The 17,541-nt window shown below is 36.0% G+C and overlaps 1 protein-coding gene across 6 annotated transcripts in view; it reads right to left on the reverse strand.

The window, feature by feature from the left end:
• PPFIA2 (PPFI scaffold protein A2) overlaps positions 1–17,541 on the reverse strand; it is a 295,808-nt gene that overhangs the window by 184,010 nt on the left and 94,257 nt on the right. The window contains exon 1 of one of the 6 annotated variants that reach the window (XM_031589652.2): positions 8,809–8,904. The exons of the other annotated variants lie outside the window; for them this stretch is intronic. Coding sequence (XP_031445512.2) covers positions 8,809–8,889 — 81 coding nt within the window. The 5' untranslated portion in view covers positions 8,890–8,904. Of the gene's footprint in view, positions 1–8,808; positions 8,905–17,541 lie in introns of those variants that run through there. 6 annotated transcript variants of the gene reach the window in all.

A 17,541-nucleotide genomic window follows, 5' to 3' on the forward strand; every position in this document is an offset into this window, starting at 1 on the left:
GTTCAGCTTCCACATTGAATAATGCTATTATGTGAATATTTTTGTGTGATAGGTAAAAGAAAAGGGGAAATTTACATTAACATCGACTTAAGACACAAAGACTTTAAGTTATTTCTATTTCATTTTATGTGTATATTTTAAGGTCCTGTTTTGTTGCTACTCTAATACATTACCATATTTTTGGAGTAAACGCCATAGCCATACTAAGTGTCTGCAATGATAGCAAAGAGTCCTATGCTTATTTATTTGTCTTAAAGGATGTATCAGATGTTTTGTTTCATGTTGTGGATTTTGGGGAGAAGGACTAGTTTTTGTGATTTCCCCATCTGGCTACCTGTGCCCATATAAGAAGCATGTTTCTCGCTTCTTCCTGAAGCAATGCGTATTTTCTGTCTGGAAGAGGATGCAAATATTTTAAGAGATCAAAACAGCTAATATTCAGTCACTCTTCCCAGTTTACCGTATGCAGAGCAGCAGTTTCATAAAATGTATCAGACCATTTTATTGGCAGACTGAAGAGAATAATAAGGAAAATGAGTGGTCATAGAATAAGAAGAAAGAGGGTAAACAGGGCAGTCAGGGAGGCTCTCAGTACCATTTCAGCTAAAAAAACAGCAGCTAACTGACAGCCAAGGAGCTTTTCAAAGACAATCCTTGTGTCACAGGTGTCACTGAGGATGCAGGTAGTGCAATCATTGTCTTAGATGAGCTGTCATGGCAGAAAATCACAATTCTCTGGTGCAACAGAATTATGCCCCCTCCCCCCCCCCCCAAAAAAAAAAAAGAAAACCCCAAGATTTGTGCAAGCTAGAAATTTCTAAAGATTTTTAAGGCACACAACAGTAAGCATTTAGGTCACTCTGAAAGTAATGCTTGCTATTTATTTCCATGAAAACAACAATAGCTGCAATGAGCATAATGACACTATTTGATACAGCAAATTCTCAGCTACAAAACACTATTTTTCAAGTCACCACCACTAGCTATGCATTTTTGTCAGCAATGAACAAGAAGCTGAATACCATGCTTGTAAAAATCTCCACTAGCAGTGCTGACTCACTGTTTCACAACAGTTGTGAAGGTGTCATTGCTAGGAAAACGTTGCCCATGCAGGCCAGCTTTCATTGGCCCAAAAGGACATAAGTCAAAAGGCACTAAATCAGGACAATCTTCAAACTGGTGTAGAGCCTCGTGTTACCATGTTGCAAGAGAAAAGGAGTCTTCTCTGGCCTGGCCCTTTGGTTTGAGCCTTCAGCTTATTCAGCATTGCAATGGAGCAGACATAGTTGATGGTTTGTCTGGAAATCCACAAGGATCACTCTTTTCCTATCCAAAAAGACAGCACATCACTTTACTCACAGAGGGCTGCATCTTGAACATTTTCTTCAATGAGGAATTCACGTCACCACTCCATGGACTGCCATTTTGACTCCAGTTTGTAGTGGTGACACCAAGTCTCATCACTGATCATGATGTGATCCACGAAACTGCCACCTGCAGCCTCCTATTGGTTCAGTAGATCCTGAAGAACTTGCATATGGTGTTCTTTCTGTTCCTGCGTGAGCATTTGTGGGACTCGGTGCAAACTCTGGATATTCCAACACTACCATCATTGTTTCCAATGCATATTCAGCTCTGTACACAATTCCCTGGTCATAATCTCACGACTCATGTGGATGAGCTGATAGAGACGCTCTTCATTTAGTGTTGTGACAGCTGTGTATGGCCATCTGAAATGTCTTTCATATTGCTGTCACCAATGCTGAAACGCACCACCTGCTGTCTTAATGTGCTCACATCCACTGTTTGATCTCCATAGGAAGCATCGATGAATGTCAGTGGGTGCACTTTTTTCCATGTAGAGGAATTCAATGACAAACCTTTTCTTCATACGTACTTCCATGTCAGACAACATTTTACCAGAATACCCCTCTGTTGCCATCTCTCAGACAGCAACAAAATGTACTGGAATACCGGCAGGAAGGTTCAAACTCTATTGCCATTCCAACAACATTCACCTCCAATGTTGTGGACCCACATAACAAAATAGGAGGCATTACTTTCAGAGCAGTCCTCATATTTTCCTCAGCATATTCAAGTATCACAGGTTTAGGAGTGTTTACCAGAATGCTTGGACAATGTTCTTATTTTCCTGTCAGCCTGAACACTTCTGTTCCACTGCTGAAGTCTAAGTGTCACATTGCCACTAATTGGGAAAACACTGAAATCCACTGTCAGTGCACCTGGACTAGTTAACAAATGCTCACAGCATTCTCCATTCTATCAAAGCAATTTAACAGCACTACTAGATGAAACTTATTGAGAGTTTATTTGTTTGAACATGTTTTTTTGTGTATGCATTTAAAAAATATTTCTTCTTAAAAATTGATCGCTCTTTGCAGGAAATGTTAATATTTTGCGGTACATTCACATTAACACTGCATTAATATGCCTTTGAGCAGAAAGTCTTTGAGTTTGTTCATCACAAAACAGGCAATGAAAACACATATCACAGATTAGTATAATAAATCAGAATAAATGCTATGTGCTTATAGAATCCCTTCCTGAATTGGAAGGACTCATAAAGATCACTGAACTCCCAACTCCACACAGGCTCACCCAAAAATCAGACCATATGTTTGAGAGCATTGTTCAAACACTTTTTGAACTTTGATAAGGACAGTGCCATGACCACTGCCCCTGGGAGTCTGTTCCAGTGTTCAACCATCCTCTCTCTCATCCCCTTACAAGATCAGCTTCTACTGCCAACTGTCATTTGTTTCTGAATAAAAGACCATGTACACATATTCTTCACAGGATTCATTTGGAATTCCTTAATTACATAAAACTCACTTACGTGGCTATAAATACTTCCAAATTATTTGCAATGCAAATCACTTTACTACTGTCTCCTGCCTTTTACAGTGCCCAGAGTTTTTAATGATTTTTTTGGACCAGGGGCAAAGCACTGGTCCAAAAGCACTCTCTCTCACTGTCAAAATGCCAGAAGTCTTTAAAAACACCTCCCCATCAGCCTGCTGCCACTGTTATAGTTTACATTCAGTAATAGAGCTTTCAAACCTTCTGAAGTTTACTACAGCCTCCATGATATGTACCACAGCTTTTTTTGCACATGAAAGCAATCATTCACTTGATTCCTATTACAGTTGCCTTTATAGTGATGTTTACCATCATTAATGATATAAGTTACCAATCTGCTATGAATTTACAGCTTTCACAAAGAACATGCCTCTAGCCCTTTCACACGATGTTTGCAAAATAAATGTGCCAGTGGGGTAAGTAAAGAGAGAAAATGTTAATTTAGGTAAAATCGAGAGAGAAATTTGGTGCCTGGCAGGGAATTGCTAGGGGGAGCCATCCATACACTCCATCAGCCGGAGAGAAAAAGATGCAAGTGTTAGAGACAAGATCAGACACTGTAGCTCTTCTGTGGACTGTGTCTGTAAGCACATACACACATTTTTGGCCATATTCTGCATGTTATATAAATCATAGTGTATCTACTATGTATGCAATTAAGTCTGAATAGAGTCGGAATACAAAAAACTCATCAAATACACATTTTACAAGAACATTGTAGTGGTACGAGTGACCATGTCAGATATAATGTGATTAACAACCTTCTCCATCACTGAAAACATATATTTTTCACAGACCAGGGCATTTCTGCAAACTTATTGTTAAAAAACACTCAAAACCTTTTGCCTTTGTCCTTAAATTACATCACATAGAAACATGTGAGGCAACAAAATAATAAAAAAGTTATGGCTTTCTAAACAGTAGCATGGCTTACCTACCTGAAGCATGATCTAAGGATACATCTATTCAGATAAGTGCAATTATTCATTTTGACAAGATACTTTCTCTTACAGGAGACCTTCTGTTTCATTTACTATTTTCTGTGTAAGAGAGACATGAAACAAGAACAGGACCATTGAAGCACTGAAACCACAAGATGGTATGAGGCAGCAGCTCTGGATAAATATACAGTTCACTTAAATTACATAACACAGGAAAATTAACAAGTGTGTTTAGCATTTTGTACAGAGTACAATTTTTCCATACAGCTTAAAGCACATTCTGTACTGCAAACTAACATCTTGTTTGCATTCTGTTGTTAATTTGGTATCATAATAGCATAACTTCTCAGTTGTTAACAGCTGAAAAAAGCTGTTATCACAGTCCTGGTGATAGATGTTTTATGTATAGACACATTTCCCACTTTCCCAGTAACCCAGTTTCAAATCTTTGATCAGCAATGCACTTTTACAGTAGTTTCATACTGTATTTATGTTTTCATGTCATACAAAACTTTCAGGACTTCTCTTCAGTTTTTCTAGGAAAGTCATTATATTTCTTTATAGGCCTTCTGATCATCATATGACTTTAATACAAAATTGCTTTAAGCTCTCAAGGTTTCAGAAAATAGCCCCTTTTTCACTACTTGTTGAAGTATAAAAAGAGTGTAGTCCAGTTGTCCTGAGTTCATTTATAAACCACAGATTTTATCTGACTATAATATGGGCTAGTAGTGCTTCCAAGCATTTAAAAGTTTGCATTTATCATTTACAGACACTGTTACTCCATACTGATTATTTGAAAGCTAAAGATACAGCAGGATCCAGAGACCCTGTGTTCTGCAGCAATCTGTGTGTTTGTCTCTCTCTCCTGTGCATGCCTGCTTCCCCATTTCTCCCTATTTGCCATCCCGTCCAGCCCTTATTTAGGCCCGTGCTTAGATCTGTGCTTTAGATGTGTGCCTACTATTAAAGTGGACAATTACAAGAGTTAGAAATACTATTTGTACAAACATCTTAGCTTTTTCTAAACTAAAAGGCTTCCCTCTTTTGCAAAGAAGCTGAAACCAAAAGATGTCTCTTTGAATTTCAAATTTTGTTGGAATAAATTCCACATACAATGTGAAAATAACTTTGATGTTTGGAAGTTGCACAAATTAGTATTCACATGTATTAGTGTACTCAACAAATTTAATTAAACCAAAACCTTAAGTGCACAGAAAACATCAACATGACTTAACTTGCTTTTAAATCATAGAACCGTAGAATGGCTTGGGTTGGAAGGGACCTCAAGGATCATCAAGCTCCAACCACCCTGCTGCAGGCAGGGTAACCAGCCTCCATATCTAATACTAGAGCAGGCTAGCCATGATTAGAGCAATATTACTCAACTTTCAAAAAAGAAACCTGATGATTTAAAATTAAGTTCCTTAATTCTATGCCTTTATAAAAATGCCATACCCCCTCATGTGCTATAAAACCCAGTTTGATTAAAAATGACTTCTTCAGTATATTAATGTTCCCCATTACATAACCAACCACATGATTAAAAATCTCATGTATAGTCCAGTCTGTTGCACTTGCACCATTATTTTATGCAAATTTTGCTAAACACAGTAAAATAATACAAGACCAACCAAGGAGCAAGCCAGTGTCACTACTTGGAACACTTGTTTACAACTTTGGTGACAGGTATGTGCTCACTTAGAGAGCCTAGCGAAGTAATTTAACCCATACAGTAGCAGGAATGCTATCTCTTTATCAAGCCTGAAGATAAGAAGAAAGAAAACCACTGCTTTCTTTTATATGGCTGTAAAAGTCTGCAAGACAAGCAAACTGAGATCTAATAGAGATACTGAAATACAAAGCATTATGTTTTGGCATCATCTTGGTTCTCATAAAATTAAATCTTGTTCATAACAGTGTTATAACTCCTTCTTTTCATACAGTATATTACTTTTGTATGACTTCCTCTTATGCAGTTTGCTATTCTAATTGCTTTAATCAAGCATACTCTAAGATAAAAGCTTGAGTTTGTTTTAATCGTAACAGGCACTTCAATAAATAAGCTAATCTTAACCAGGCTTTTAACATTTGCATAAGGACAGATTTCACGAGTAGAACAAAGAAACTAGTAATTTCATAGCATTACATAGATAGATGTAGATATCTAAGTCATTTTCAAAATCAAAGCATTTTCTAAGCACTAGTCGTTCAGGAGAAAAACTAAACCAATAAAACAACACAATAGAGAACGGGGAAGCAAAGAAACTTCATTTATCTTCTATTATTTCTGATGAAAATGTAATTAAATATTGCAATTAGTTGTTGAGAAATTCCTTGCTAATTTAATCTAAAAATAATGTCTGTCAGGCAGGAAAATCTGCATTTGCAAATTTATGGCAAAATTCTAATCTCGATTCATTACACTTTTAAATGAAACGCATTTTACAAAAGCATACTATTAAAAGCATTTAATTAAGTGCTTAATAAATGCTCAAGAGCTTGTAGAGATATCCACTCCTGTGATCCTCTCTGGTCCAACAGTTCTAGTTGCATTGGTCAGCAGAGGCCAGTTTAGGTTTATTTCCTATGAACATCCGTGGAATGCAACTTGTGCATATGCTTTAGTTTTTCTTCAACACCATTTTTGTTGATGAGAGAATTATTATGCTGTGGTTTTGAATCAACGTACAACTAATTCAGCAGCTTAAGTGCTGCCCTATCAGTCAGAGTTCAGGTCCTCATCTCACAATTTTTATAGAGGTTCAGTTTTGAACATGCTAAACACTGGCTTTATTAAGTTTAGATTAAATGTTTAGATTAAATACCTGCCACATATATTTCAAATTAACAACTATTAAACTGGTGAATAGCTTTGCAAGCAATTTAAATGAAAGAGGTAACCTCAAAGAGATTACAATTTAACATACAGACACCATAGAATAAGTAAGTGAGAAGGCAAAAGTGAAAGTAGTTTAAAACAGATAAAAAAAATTAACATGAGTCATATGAAGTTCTTCTCAGCAATTTTTAAAATTATAAGCAAAGACTGAAGTAACTCAAGAGAAGATACCAGAGGAACCATAATCTAGAAAGCAAGGAAGGACAGAGCAGGCCAAAGCAAGGAGTGGAAAGTTGCTTCATGTATCTTTCCTTTCAATGCATGGATGCAAACAAAAACAAACAAACAAACAACAACAACAAAAAAGAATATGTATCTATAGATATTTAAAAAGGACATCAGAGGAAAATAGAAGCTTTCTTTGGTCGATTTTTTTTTCAGATTCTTTTAGCACTAATAACACCAAACTGTTCCAGTATGCAAACAGACTGTCCTGAAATAGCAGTAATGTAAATCAAACTCTACATTGCCTGTTAAAATATACATGGTGAAGGAGGAAACTTATATTTCACTTTCACTTATTGTCCTCCCTGCTTAGTGGGAGAAGACATTTTTAAATGAGGTATTTTGAATTTAGGATACCGTCTACAGAAATCAGAAGAGATTGAAAGTAAGAACAATATGTGCTGTAAAAAATTATATATTGTTATTATTTAGTTTCCTAAAGTACCACAGAATAAAACTGCAAATTTGGAATCACAACCAAGCGTCTTAATTTTAGTGACACTTTCAACTCGGCACACTCAGAAAGAATACCTGACGTCAAGAACTGTGTGTAAGAGCATAGCTACAGGAGGCTGTACAGAATATTTAGATGTCAGTGTGTGAGAAAAGTAGTCATGTTATAGAAAAACAGGCCTGGGGCATTCATGTGTCTGAATCACTGCCAGGATCAGCAGATAGTCACTGTTAGGAAGATGCCACTCTTTCTGCACAGCACTCAACTATCATTTCACATCACTGTGAGAAGAGCGAGATAGCACAATTAAAAACAACAGATGAACAGAAAACAAAAATAAAATGCAGTTATCCAGCACAAAGGAAGGGATGTCTGCATTTCGTGAAGAAAGTTTGCTATGTATTTTATGTTTAACTTTTAACTGCCTCATATTGTTTGCTCCGGTAGCATACATAGCATGTATTGAGTATTAAAGATATCAATCTACAGTAGCATCAAGTAACCAAAAAGACAAAACTGATACACATGACTATGAATAGGAAGATTATTTAAATCCTAACTGTATCAGAAGCTGAGTTTGAAAAGCTGTTGTCTCTTTAAGTAATGGAGTATTTGAATTGCCATGCAGGGCCAGAGCACTATGAGGAGCAGCTGGGAGGTGGGGCAGGTATTTTATTGTTAAATCTTCATGTAGATATTTTTCCAGGGCTAAGACACTGAAGATTTCTTTTAATTAAATGCCACAGAAAACTGGCTGTAATGAGAATGGTTTGCACAATAGATTTAGAGCATGTAGTATTTTTTTTTTTTAACCTTTGGATGAGTGCACAATATGACTTACCTGGATGAGGGAAAACCTGGATTAAAATTAGGATCCTTAATAATCCTAGCAATAGATTTTGCTATTCTATCCACTGCACATCATGATTACTATCCAAAGGAATCAAATTAATCATCAGCATGAAACTACATTCAGGATTAAAAGAAAAAAAAATCCAGACAGGTGCAACATACAAAGTTTTTAAAATATATATGTTTTTAATGTAACATAAATTGGAAATTTCTGATAATGCCAACACAGTGCTTAATTGGAACTAACAATAAGACTCGGTGTGGGTCCGAGGAACTGTAACTCTAATAAATCTCAAGATAATAATATTGGAAAAACAGAATCAATAGCAAAATCATTGTGAATACAATTTAATATTCATTTATGAACAATTTACATGCTGATTTCATGAAGGCAGCAAACTTACTGTGATAATATTCATTTCTTACATATTGCCTCCTACCAAGAAAAAACAATTAACACATAAGCTTCTTAACCCATTAGCCATTCTTACTCAAAGTTTACCTATCACTAAGTACCAAGAAAAATCTGTTCAGTTTTATTAAAGTTCACTTACCTGAAAAGTATAAAACCGGGTCCCATTAGGAGGATGCACTTTAGGAGAGGCAGAAACAGTGTTCATATCTGAGAATATCATTTCTGGTTGCACAGACAATACAATCCACAGAAAGCTACAGATGCAGAGTAGAGTGCTAAGCTCAGAGATAAATCCTTTCACACATTTAGGAAGGCAATTGTACAAAATGCAGTCTGCCCCATCCGTCCAGAAATACAGTGACAGCGTTTTGAATGCTCCACTCCTACATCCGTAAGCTAAGCTGTAAGGTCATCGCTCCCTGACCTTTAGCTAAGCCAGCACTTCAAAATATGCAGAATGCATAAAAATTAGAAATGCCGAAGAAAAGAGAGCTAGAACCTACGGTACGTGGAGCTTGTGCAGAATCTGGCAGTGCTCGGGACCTGCCCATCTGTTCTCAGTGATAATCACCTCCCTCCGCCACAGCCTTTGCAAAGTGATTATGCTAAGCATCCCAGTTAACCAATAACACACAGTTTCATTTCAAGCAAGCATGCACAGTGAAAAACAGAGGACCTCTTCCGACTAACCTGAAGCATGCCTCCTGTTCAGGTTATAGATGTACTTGATAACAATAATTGTAATGTTTCAATTGCAGACAGATCTATTAACACATATTAGCAGGCTTTAAATAACAAAGAGGGTTTTTGTTTTGACTGGCTTGCCTAGATCTAAGAAATACCTTACTGCTCTCCAAATTGGTATTTTATATATATATAAACATATATATATGTTAAGTATATATATTTGTTCTACTATGGACTGCAAATAGTGGAAAATAAGTATTTCTGAGAATATGTACAGAGTTAGAAACAGTTAAATCTACAACACATGTTGAAAGCCTATCTTTTTTTTATTCTTTCCTGACATCACCAAATATAAGGTTGAAATTTTATTCTGTGCCTAAAAGTGCTATGCAATGATACAGACTTACAGCTTAGCATTTTAGTATTGCACAGCATCTTTGAAAAGAGTTCCTTTTAAGGTCAAAGATTACACTAGGAACACCTGCACTGAATATTCAGAAAGCATCCACTGCATGTTTTTTCACGCACAGACCGTTTGAACTGCATGAAGACATTTAAAAAAGCAATATTCAAAGAACTAGAAACTTTTTAGCAGGAAAAACTAAGTGTTACATTTGCTAAAATTGAAAAATAGGATTTTAGGAAAGCGTAAAAAAATCTGAAGAGATTAGAAAACTAACTTCACAGGTTCTATCAAGCAGTTTGTATTTTATTCATAAGGTTTAAAAGGGAGACAGAAACCACTTAAGAAATGTTATTTTCAACATGAAACTTGTCAGAAACCTAAAAGCCTGATGAATTACCAGGCTGCCTGTTTTTTGTTCTGTACTATCTTAATGCTTTTACTAACTGAAGATAACAGTTTCTAAAGAAAAATGCTTATGAAAGGGATTTGGACAGTTTCTGAGATGTCTGCTTAAATGAATAAGCCAGTGTATGCATAGTACAATAATCATATTTTGTAAGCCAAAGAGAAAAAAAAAATCCCTTTAGATCCTAGTATTGTTAAACATTTTCTTATAATTACCACAATATTGCTTCTATATCATCTACAAAATAAAAGGAAAAGTACTGCCTGTAACATTTTCTTGAGAACTATATTTCACATAATAGATTGTACTCTCCTCTTTGATTTCTCTTCCAGAAGATCTAGATGCAGGTACTGGCAAAGGGGTCCCTCAGCTGGTCAAAGCAAAGATAGAGGATTTCTGCTAACCTTTCATTCTGAGTGGATACTTTCTCCTTCACAACTTACCTTCCAAACTTTCAGTGCAATGAATAAAGTTTCCTTTGAAGGCATGTAAAATCATTTGCCCTGTAAGATCATAGAAATTCAGCTATTCGTTCCTTCACCAAGTCCATAGCTTGTAGAATTTGTAAGCAGAATTCCATGCATATTTCTCCAATAGGCAATTACTTCCATTACTAAATAAATGTACCTATTAATTTGAATTTCTCCTGTTTCAAATTTCACAACTTTTTATCTTCATTTCTACCAGCAACATAGGAATCTCCAATCTTTGCTTGTACTAAACCTTAACCTAGCTCATTAAAAAAAGAAAAGGCTTTGCCAACGTCTTTAAGAGATAGTAAATACCAAAGTGAAGAAGAACACTCTAGTGTCTGCCTCAATAATGCCTTTCACAATCGTAATGTTATTGCCGTAGCTGGACTTTGTAGCTCTTTATTTACTCGTCAAGGGCTACCTGTCTTCTAGCAGCAGCCTTCCACAGGGGGATCTTATTTGGATTTCTGTTTACTATTACTTAGCTGCTCATTATTTTCAATAAATTACTGCTTTTCAAAATACTGTCCTGTATCGTTTAGCTTTCCTAGTCAAACGATGGAATCTGCACTTAGACAAACCTTCTGGTTCAATTAAACACATCTTCTTAGTTCTGGAAAAGATGAAATCATTATTACTGTTGTTCTCTCTCTCCACAAACTTTCATTCCATGTGAAAACGTGACTAGTAACAACTATGTATTTTCCTTTAGCTCCCAGTGAAATAGACCAACCCATTTTTGCAAGACCCTCATGGAATCTGAACACAGTTTCACTGTATTACAGTGAACAACTTGGAAACATTTATTATTATTATTAATTATTATTATTAATAATTTTTTTTCTGAAAAACATGTGATCAGCCTCCTCACAGAAATGGGTTGGTCTAGGTAAATTTGGTAAAAAAAGTATGACTCAATGCATGGCAGAATGTATGCTCACAGGTCCTGACAGTTACAGGCATGTTTCAGAAAATCTAGCAGCCTCATAACTAGAATTCAGCAGTCTCCTTGGAAGAAGAAGCTGAAACCAGGTCTCCCATGTCTAATTGATTGCCACAACCACTGAGCTATGTACCAAGCATCTTGGCCCGAAAGTAAGCAGAAAGCGGAACAGAATAAACAGAATAAAGAAAACTGAACAGATCCAAAAGGACAAGGAGAGAAAAAAGACCTATGGACCACAACTACCATTCAGTGGTAGAAGTGCTCACAGAGGATCTTAGGTAATCCCAACTCAAATATTTGCTCCAATGAGTCTTCCAATTAATGGTTTAATTGTTCTATGAATTGAGTTTTAGTAGAGGAAGAAGTATCTCCTAAATGAAAAGAAAATAAACACAACATCGGTAAGAAGTATGAGATGTGCAAATGAATTCTCTGAGATGGCTCTATTTCAATTTATCTGCATCTATGAGTGATGAAACTCTTAGTCTGTGTCATATGTGCTATATTTACCTCACGTCTTAATTGAATTATTCTCTCCAAATCTTTCAGTATGGTTTACTTTTTTAACAAATATTTTTGACATTTACATCTACACATACATCTACTTATAAAAATTGTAGGTTACATATAAAAAAAAAGAAAGACTATCTATATATCTAACCTTTATATGAAGTACTTTGGAAATTCACGCACACTGATACACTGATAATGACTGTAGAGACAAGATGAACATTTAACTGGCAAAGCACGGTTTATGCTAGCGTTTCTGAGATACAGTTTCTCTTCAGATTATGCAGTACTGAAAACCAGATGTTTCGAGTTAAGATTTAAATCACCAGTTTTTATTAAATTAGAAGAGTAATTATCCAGAAACAGGGACTTTATATCACACACTGTTCTTGTCTTTATCAGGGAAAAACATTCCAGCTATCAATGACTGAAAAGATGTTAATCTTTTACCACAGACCACACAAAATATATTACAATTGCATATCTATATGAACTATGTTCATAAAGCCATACATCATATTTAGTTGTTCTCCCTATCCAAATTAATATACATTTTCTTTTTACTTGCATGACAGAAGTATTTTTTAGTTTTCTATCCACCAAAGCAGACAAAAAACATACGATCTGACAATTCAGTACACCTCAGTATACATCAAGTTTCAGAAAACCTCTCCCAGCTGGTATAGCTCCTAGAAGTGGGAAAGAGAATAATGGAAAAGGAAACACAGAACTAAGATGTTTTTGCTCCCTATCAGCTTTCTGCTACAAACCCTTTTAGATTTTTAGAAATAGAGCACCTTAACTTATTGATAGATAAAGCATATTATTCATCCTGCTTCCATAATTGAGAATCAATTATCAGTACTTTTCATTATGGTCCTGCGTTGTGTATTTACTGAATATACAAATGCCCACGCTTGTACAAGGGCAAGGGTACAAAATCAGTATGAACTGATGATCCCTTTTTTAACCTCAAATATAGAATTTTTGTAATCTGTAAGGGAAAGCACACTACAGAACAAAATCTCATCTGTTCAATATAAACTGTCAGCAAGAGTTATGGATAGAATGTGTAGTCCTAACAGGTTTATGCAGTACAATAGCTGCCCTTTCAAGCACAAGAACAACAACTGAAGCTTTCAGAGGAAATGCAAATATGAATATAATAACTTTGTTGTACATAATGGACATTTTACTAAGTACTGCAATTACTCTGAAAAAACATACAGCACTTTCATCAGCCAACCAACAGCCTTTCATAATTATTTATCTTATAAACAGCAAACTGCAGAACTAATTTTTGAATGCTGTGCTATAAAAGTCTATTAAATTAAAATCACTACTTCAAATATCTAAGTGAGTTTATGAAAAAAGGAACTAATCCACAGTAAATTTGCTAGTACTGCAAAGTCTCATAGGAGGCCAGTAATGAGCAGAGTATGCCAGAGGTCAGAAATGGGTCCAGTCCTGTTTAACATCAACATGAATGATCTGGACGATGGGGTAGAGTGCACCCTCAGCAAGTTTTCTGGTGGTACAAAACTGGGGGGAGTGGCTGACTCACCAGAGGGCCATGCTGACAACCAGAGGGACCTGCTGAGGCTGAAGACATGGGCTGAGAAGAACTCCATGCAGTTCAAGAAAGAGAAATGCAAAGTCCTGCACCTGAGGAGCAGCAACCCCAGGCACCAAGACATGCTGGGGGCCACCTGGCCGAAAAGCAGCCTTGGAGAAATGGACCAGGAACATGCCCTTGCCACTAAGAAATATCCCAGGCTTCATTAGACAAAGTATCACCAGCAGGTTGGGAGGGGTGGGGGGCAGGCGACCTTCCCCTCAGCACCAGTGAAGCTGCACTTGTAGTGCACTTTCCTGTTCTGGGCCCATGTACAAGAGATAAAATGCAATGTAGGGCCACACAGATGAAGAACGGACTTTTCTATGAGGAAAGTCTGAGAGAGCTGGGACTCTTTAGCCCAAAGAAGGGTCAGCAGGGATGTTACGAATGTACACAAATACAGAGAGGAAGAGAGGATACAAAGAAGGCAGAGACAGGCTATTTACAGTAATGCCCAGACAAAAGGAAAGGACATAAAATGAAATGTATGAGGTTTCTCCTGAACATCAGGAAGCATATGTTTACTGTCTGAGTGACAAACACTGGCAAAGGATGCTCAGAGATGTTTTAGAGTCTTCCTCCTTGTAGATCTTCAAAAGCTGCCAGGACATGTTCTTGAACAACAGGGGTTGGCCCAGATGGCCTCTGGGGGATCCTGCCAACCTCAGCTGTTTTGTGATGCTGTGAATCTATCACGTAAGCAGTCCTTAATCAACAATAATCAAATGTAGCCACAATGCAAGTAAATCCCAAAGACAAAACACTTGATTTTTTCCATCTATTTGCTTAGGCATAAGCAAGATTTCCTTTCCTTTTGTACGTTCTAGACAGATGACTAATGACCACAACTAGGACTAAGTGGCAGTGGCCTACAAAATCCTTGTCATCACAGGTTTCAGAAAGTATTTCTAGCATTCTCAAGAATTTTTGGTTACGTGGTAGTATCTTTCCCTCCCTTTCTGCATGGTTCATTAAAACTAGGATGAAACATCCAAAGTACTATTCCTTATTTTTTAAAACAATTCAATTATTCAGTGCTGGATCTGTTTCCTCAGTACAACTTGACTATCAAATCACGACTGTACACAGAAACACTGGTAGGTAACTGAAATGAACCTGCTCTATCTATTTTTAAGTTATGTGTTGATAACAATGACTCATGGAGTAAATCTAAAAGAGAAACTGAATGAAAACATAATGTCTGAATATAGAGGAGAGTATTTTGATCATGGAGCATAATGCAAGAGTGAAAGGAAGGTGCAAAGAAGAGAAAGAAGAAATGAAGCAAAACAACAGAACAGCAACAAAAACAACAAAAAGATAGAAGATGTATCTCTGTACCACTAGGCTGTATCCTATTTGATTTGAAAAGATACATATTTCAGGACTCGTGCATCAACTGCCAAAAACTAAAGTATATTTAGTACACAGTCTGTGTCCAATGCCATTCACTTGTGATGCTAGGAATGAGTGTACTTCTGTTTTGTGGTGTTATTACATGTTTCATAAAAAAAGTCTAAAGGCTCTTTAAAATTAGACACAATTTAATGTAGAATCATAGCAATAATTATGTTTATGAGTATTTTAATAAAATTCTAGTCAAATCTAAAATTAACACTTGATGAATCAAGACAAAAGACTGCAAAATAATTTGATTCCATATGGTAGCAGAGAAATAACGAAAACAGTCAGCTTGTTATTTCACCCTGCGTCATATCACTTAGGTATCACTTTCACTATTTACATCCTTTATGTTGTTTATATTGCAACATTATACAGAGTGGTATCAGTATGCTTGGCAAAATAAGAGCCGCTTCTTACCAGTAAATGAAGAGTCTAAATCATTGCATTATTGCAAGGTATCACAGTACATTAAAAAAAGTGAAATTATGAAAGAACATAAGAGATTACAATGCACCATCTTCAGCAGAGAAGCTTTTTCTTTTGTAAGTGAATATCTTATACTATGTGCCTCATCAAGAGTTTAAAAACAGTATAAAAGCCTGTGATGGAAAAATAAAAGAAATTACTAATTAGGTATAGGGCATTAAAGAAGAATGACTTAGCACAACTCACCATGAACAGATACCTTCTCTAGCCTGTCTCTCCTCCGTTCACAAACCAATCTCAAACTCTTCTAAGAGTATTATTTTATTCATTTTATTTATTTAGTAATAAAATACAGATTTTGCAATCTTTACAGACACTAAGATGTATTCCGTTCCACAAGTATAAAAACTGTCCAGAGAGTAAACTAGTAATGAAAATGAGTAGCAAAACTATATCTACAAGATAAAGGCTGTCAGGAAAGCTTGTGCAAAGTCAATTGTCTTGGCCTTTTATTTCTATTTCTGCTCCATCTGGAAAGTATCATTTGTCAGAATAAGTGAGTGATTCAAGCTGTTAAACTGGTCCTTTGAGTAAGAACTTACGGAACTGAATCAAAGTATAAAATCAACAAGTAATACTCCTATTTAAAGAACATCATAATATTCACTGTGGTTATCAGTAGGCCTTTGCAAAGGGTCAGTTTTTTTCCTTGCTTAACACTCATATTTTTTTCAAACTGTTAGTCAACATATTTCTATGAGTGTGAACACAGAATAACTTAAATATCCAGATTAAAACCCATAAAACTGTTTACTTATACTTTATTTCCCAAGTGCAAGAATTGAAATATTACTGTTCTAGTAAAGTTCCAAAGAGTACATTTACCTTAGCAGTTTTTCTGAAGCTACCTGGGTAGCAAATCTGCATCTGATTACAATTACTGGATTTGGAATCCGCTAAAGGACTTTTAATAGGAGGAACAATATGAACAGACACAATTCCAAAAGCTGTAATTAATTTGGGTGTTTAATTGAAGACATCCTTTATCTTATTTTCAAGGATGTTCAGCCTTTGAATAGCCCCTCCTAGTCACTTCAGCCCTGCTGATGCTGGTATAGGCCATTTTGAACATCAGATCTCATTGCTGAAACAGACCAGGTACTCACAGTGATGAAGCAAGTTTGAAAATGTCAGACCTGTTGCTCAAGTATATTTAAAAAAATCAGTTTTCTATGGACAGTGCAAAATTTCAACTCACAGCCAGACTCAAGACAGTCAATCAAAACTTCCAGGGCATTTTTTTCTTGAAATACCAACCAGAAATCAGTAATAACATAACAGCTTGAATGGACTTCAAAAGTATGCTACAGTGTGCATCACTTTATTGCCATACAGTGTTATGAAGATAAGTGGCCATGGTAGAAAGCAGAAATAGCGTATTTCTTAAAAATGTATTCTATTTCTTCTCCACTCATCCTTAACCTCTTGATATCATTTTCCCTTTCAAAAGTGCAATTGGGAGTGTCTGTGTACTAATACTTTTTCAAATCATCTTTCCTTCAGCACAGAAAAGATACAGGATTATAAAACAAAACAGGCGATGCTGTCCTGAGGCCAAATGGCTGTTCCAGCTTTTGACTCAACAGACTTTCATTTCTCTTTACAAGCTATTACAACCATACAGGACTATTCAGCAACTGCACAGTTAGTAAGTACAAGCAAACACTCCATTTTTCTGGAAAGAAAACTATATTTCAAATACTGTTGAAAGACACTGTTTCCAGTGCTAGAAATTGTGAATTAAAACAAAACTAAATATTTTAAATGTTTTATTTTGTTCTGATTCAGACTTTTGCAATCATAATATATGCTATGCTAGTTAATGCCAATTTAATGCAGATTTCCAATTATCCTATCTTTCAGAAAATTCAAAAATTTCTAAGATAAGATCCAAAAGCCAACAATATAAAAACACCATTTTCCTAACCTTTGAAAT

Source organism: Phasianus colchicus, chromosome 1, assembly GCF_987193195.1.
Source record: "Phasianus colchicus chromosome 1, bPhaCol1.hap1.1, whole genome shotgun sequence".
NCBI classification, from domain to species: Eukaryota; Metazoa; Chordata; class Aves; order Galliformes; family Phasianidae; genus Phasianus; species Phasianus colchicus.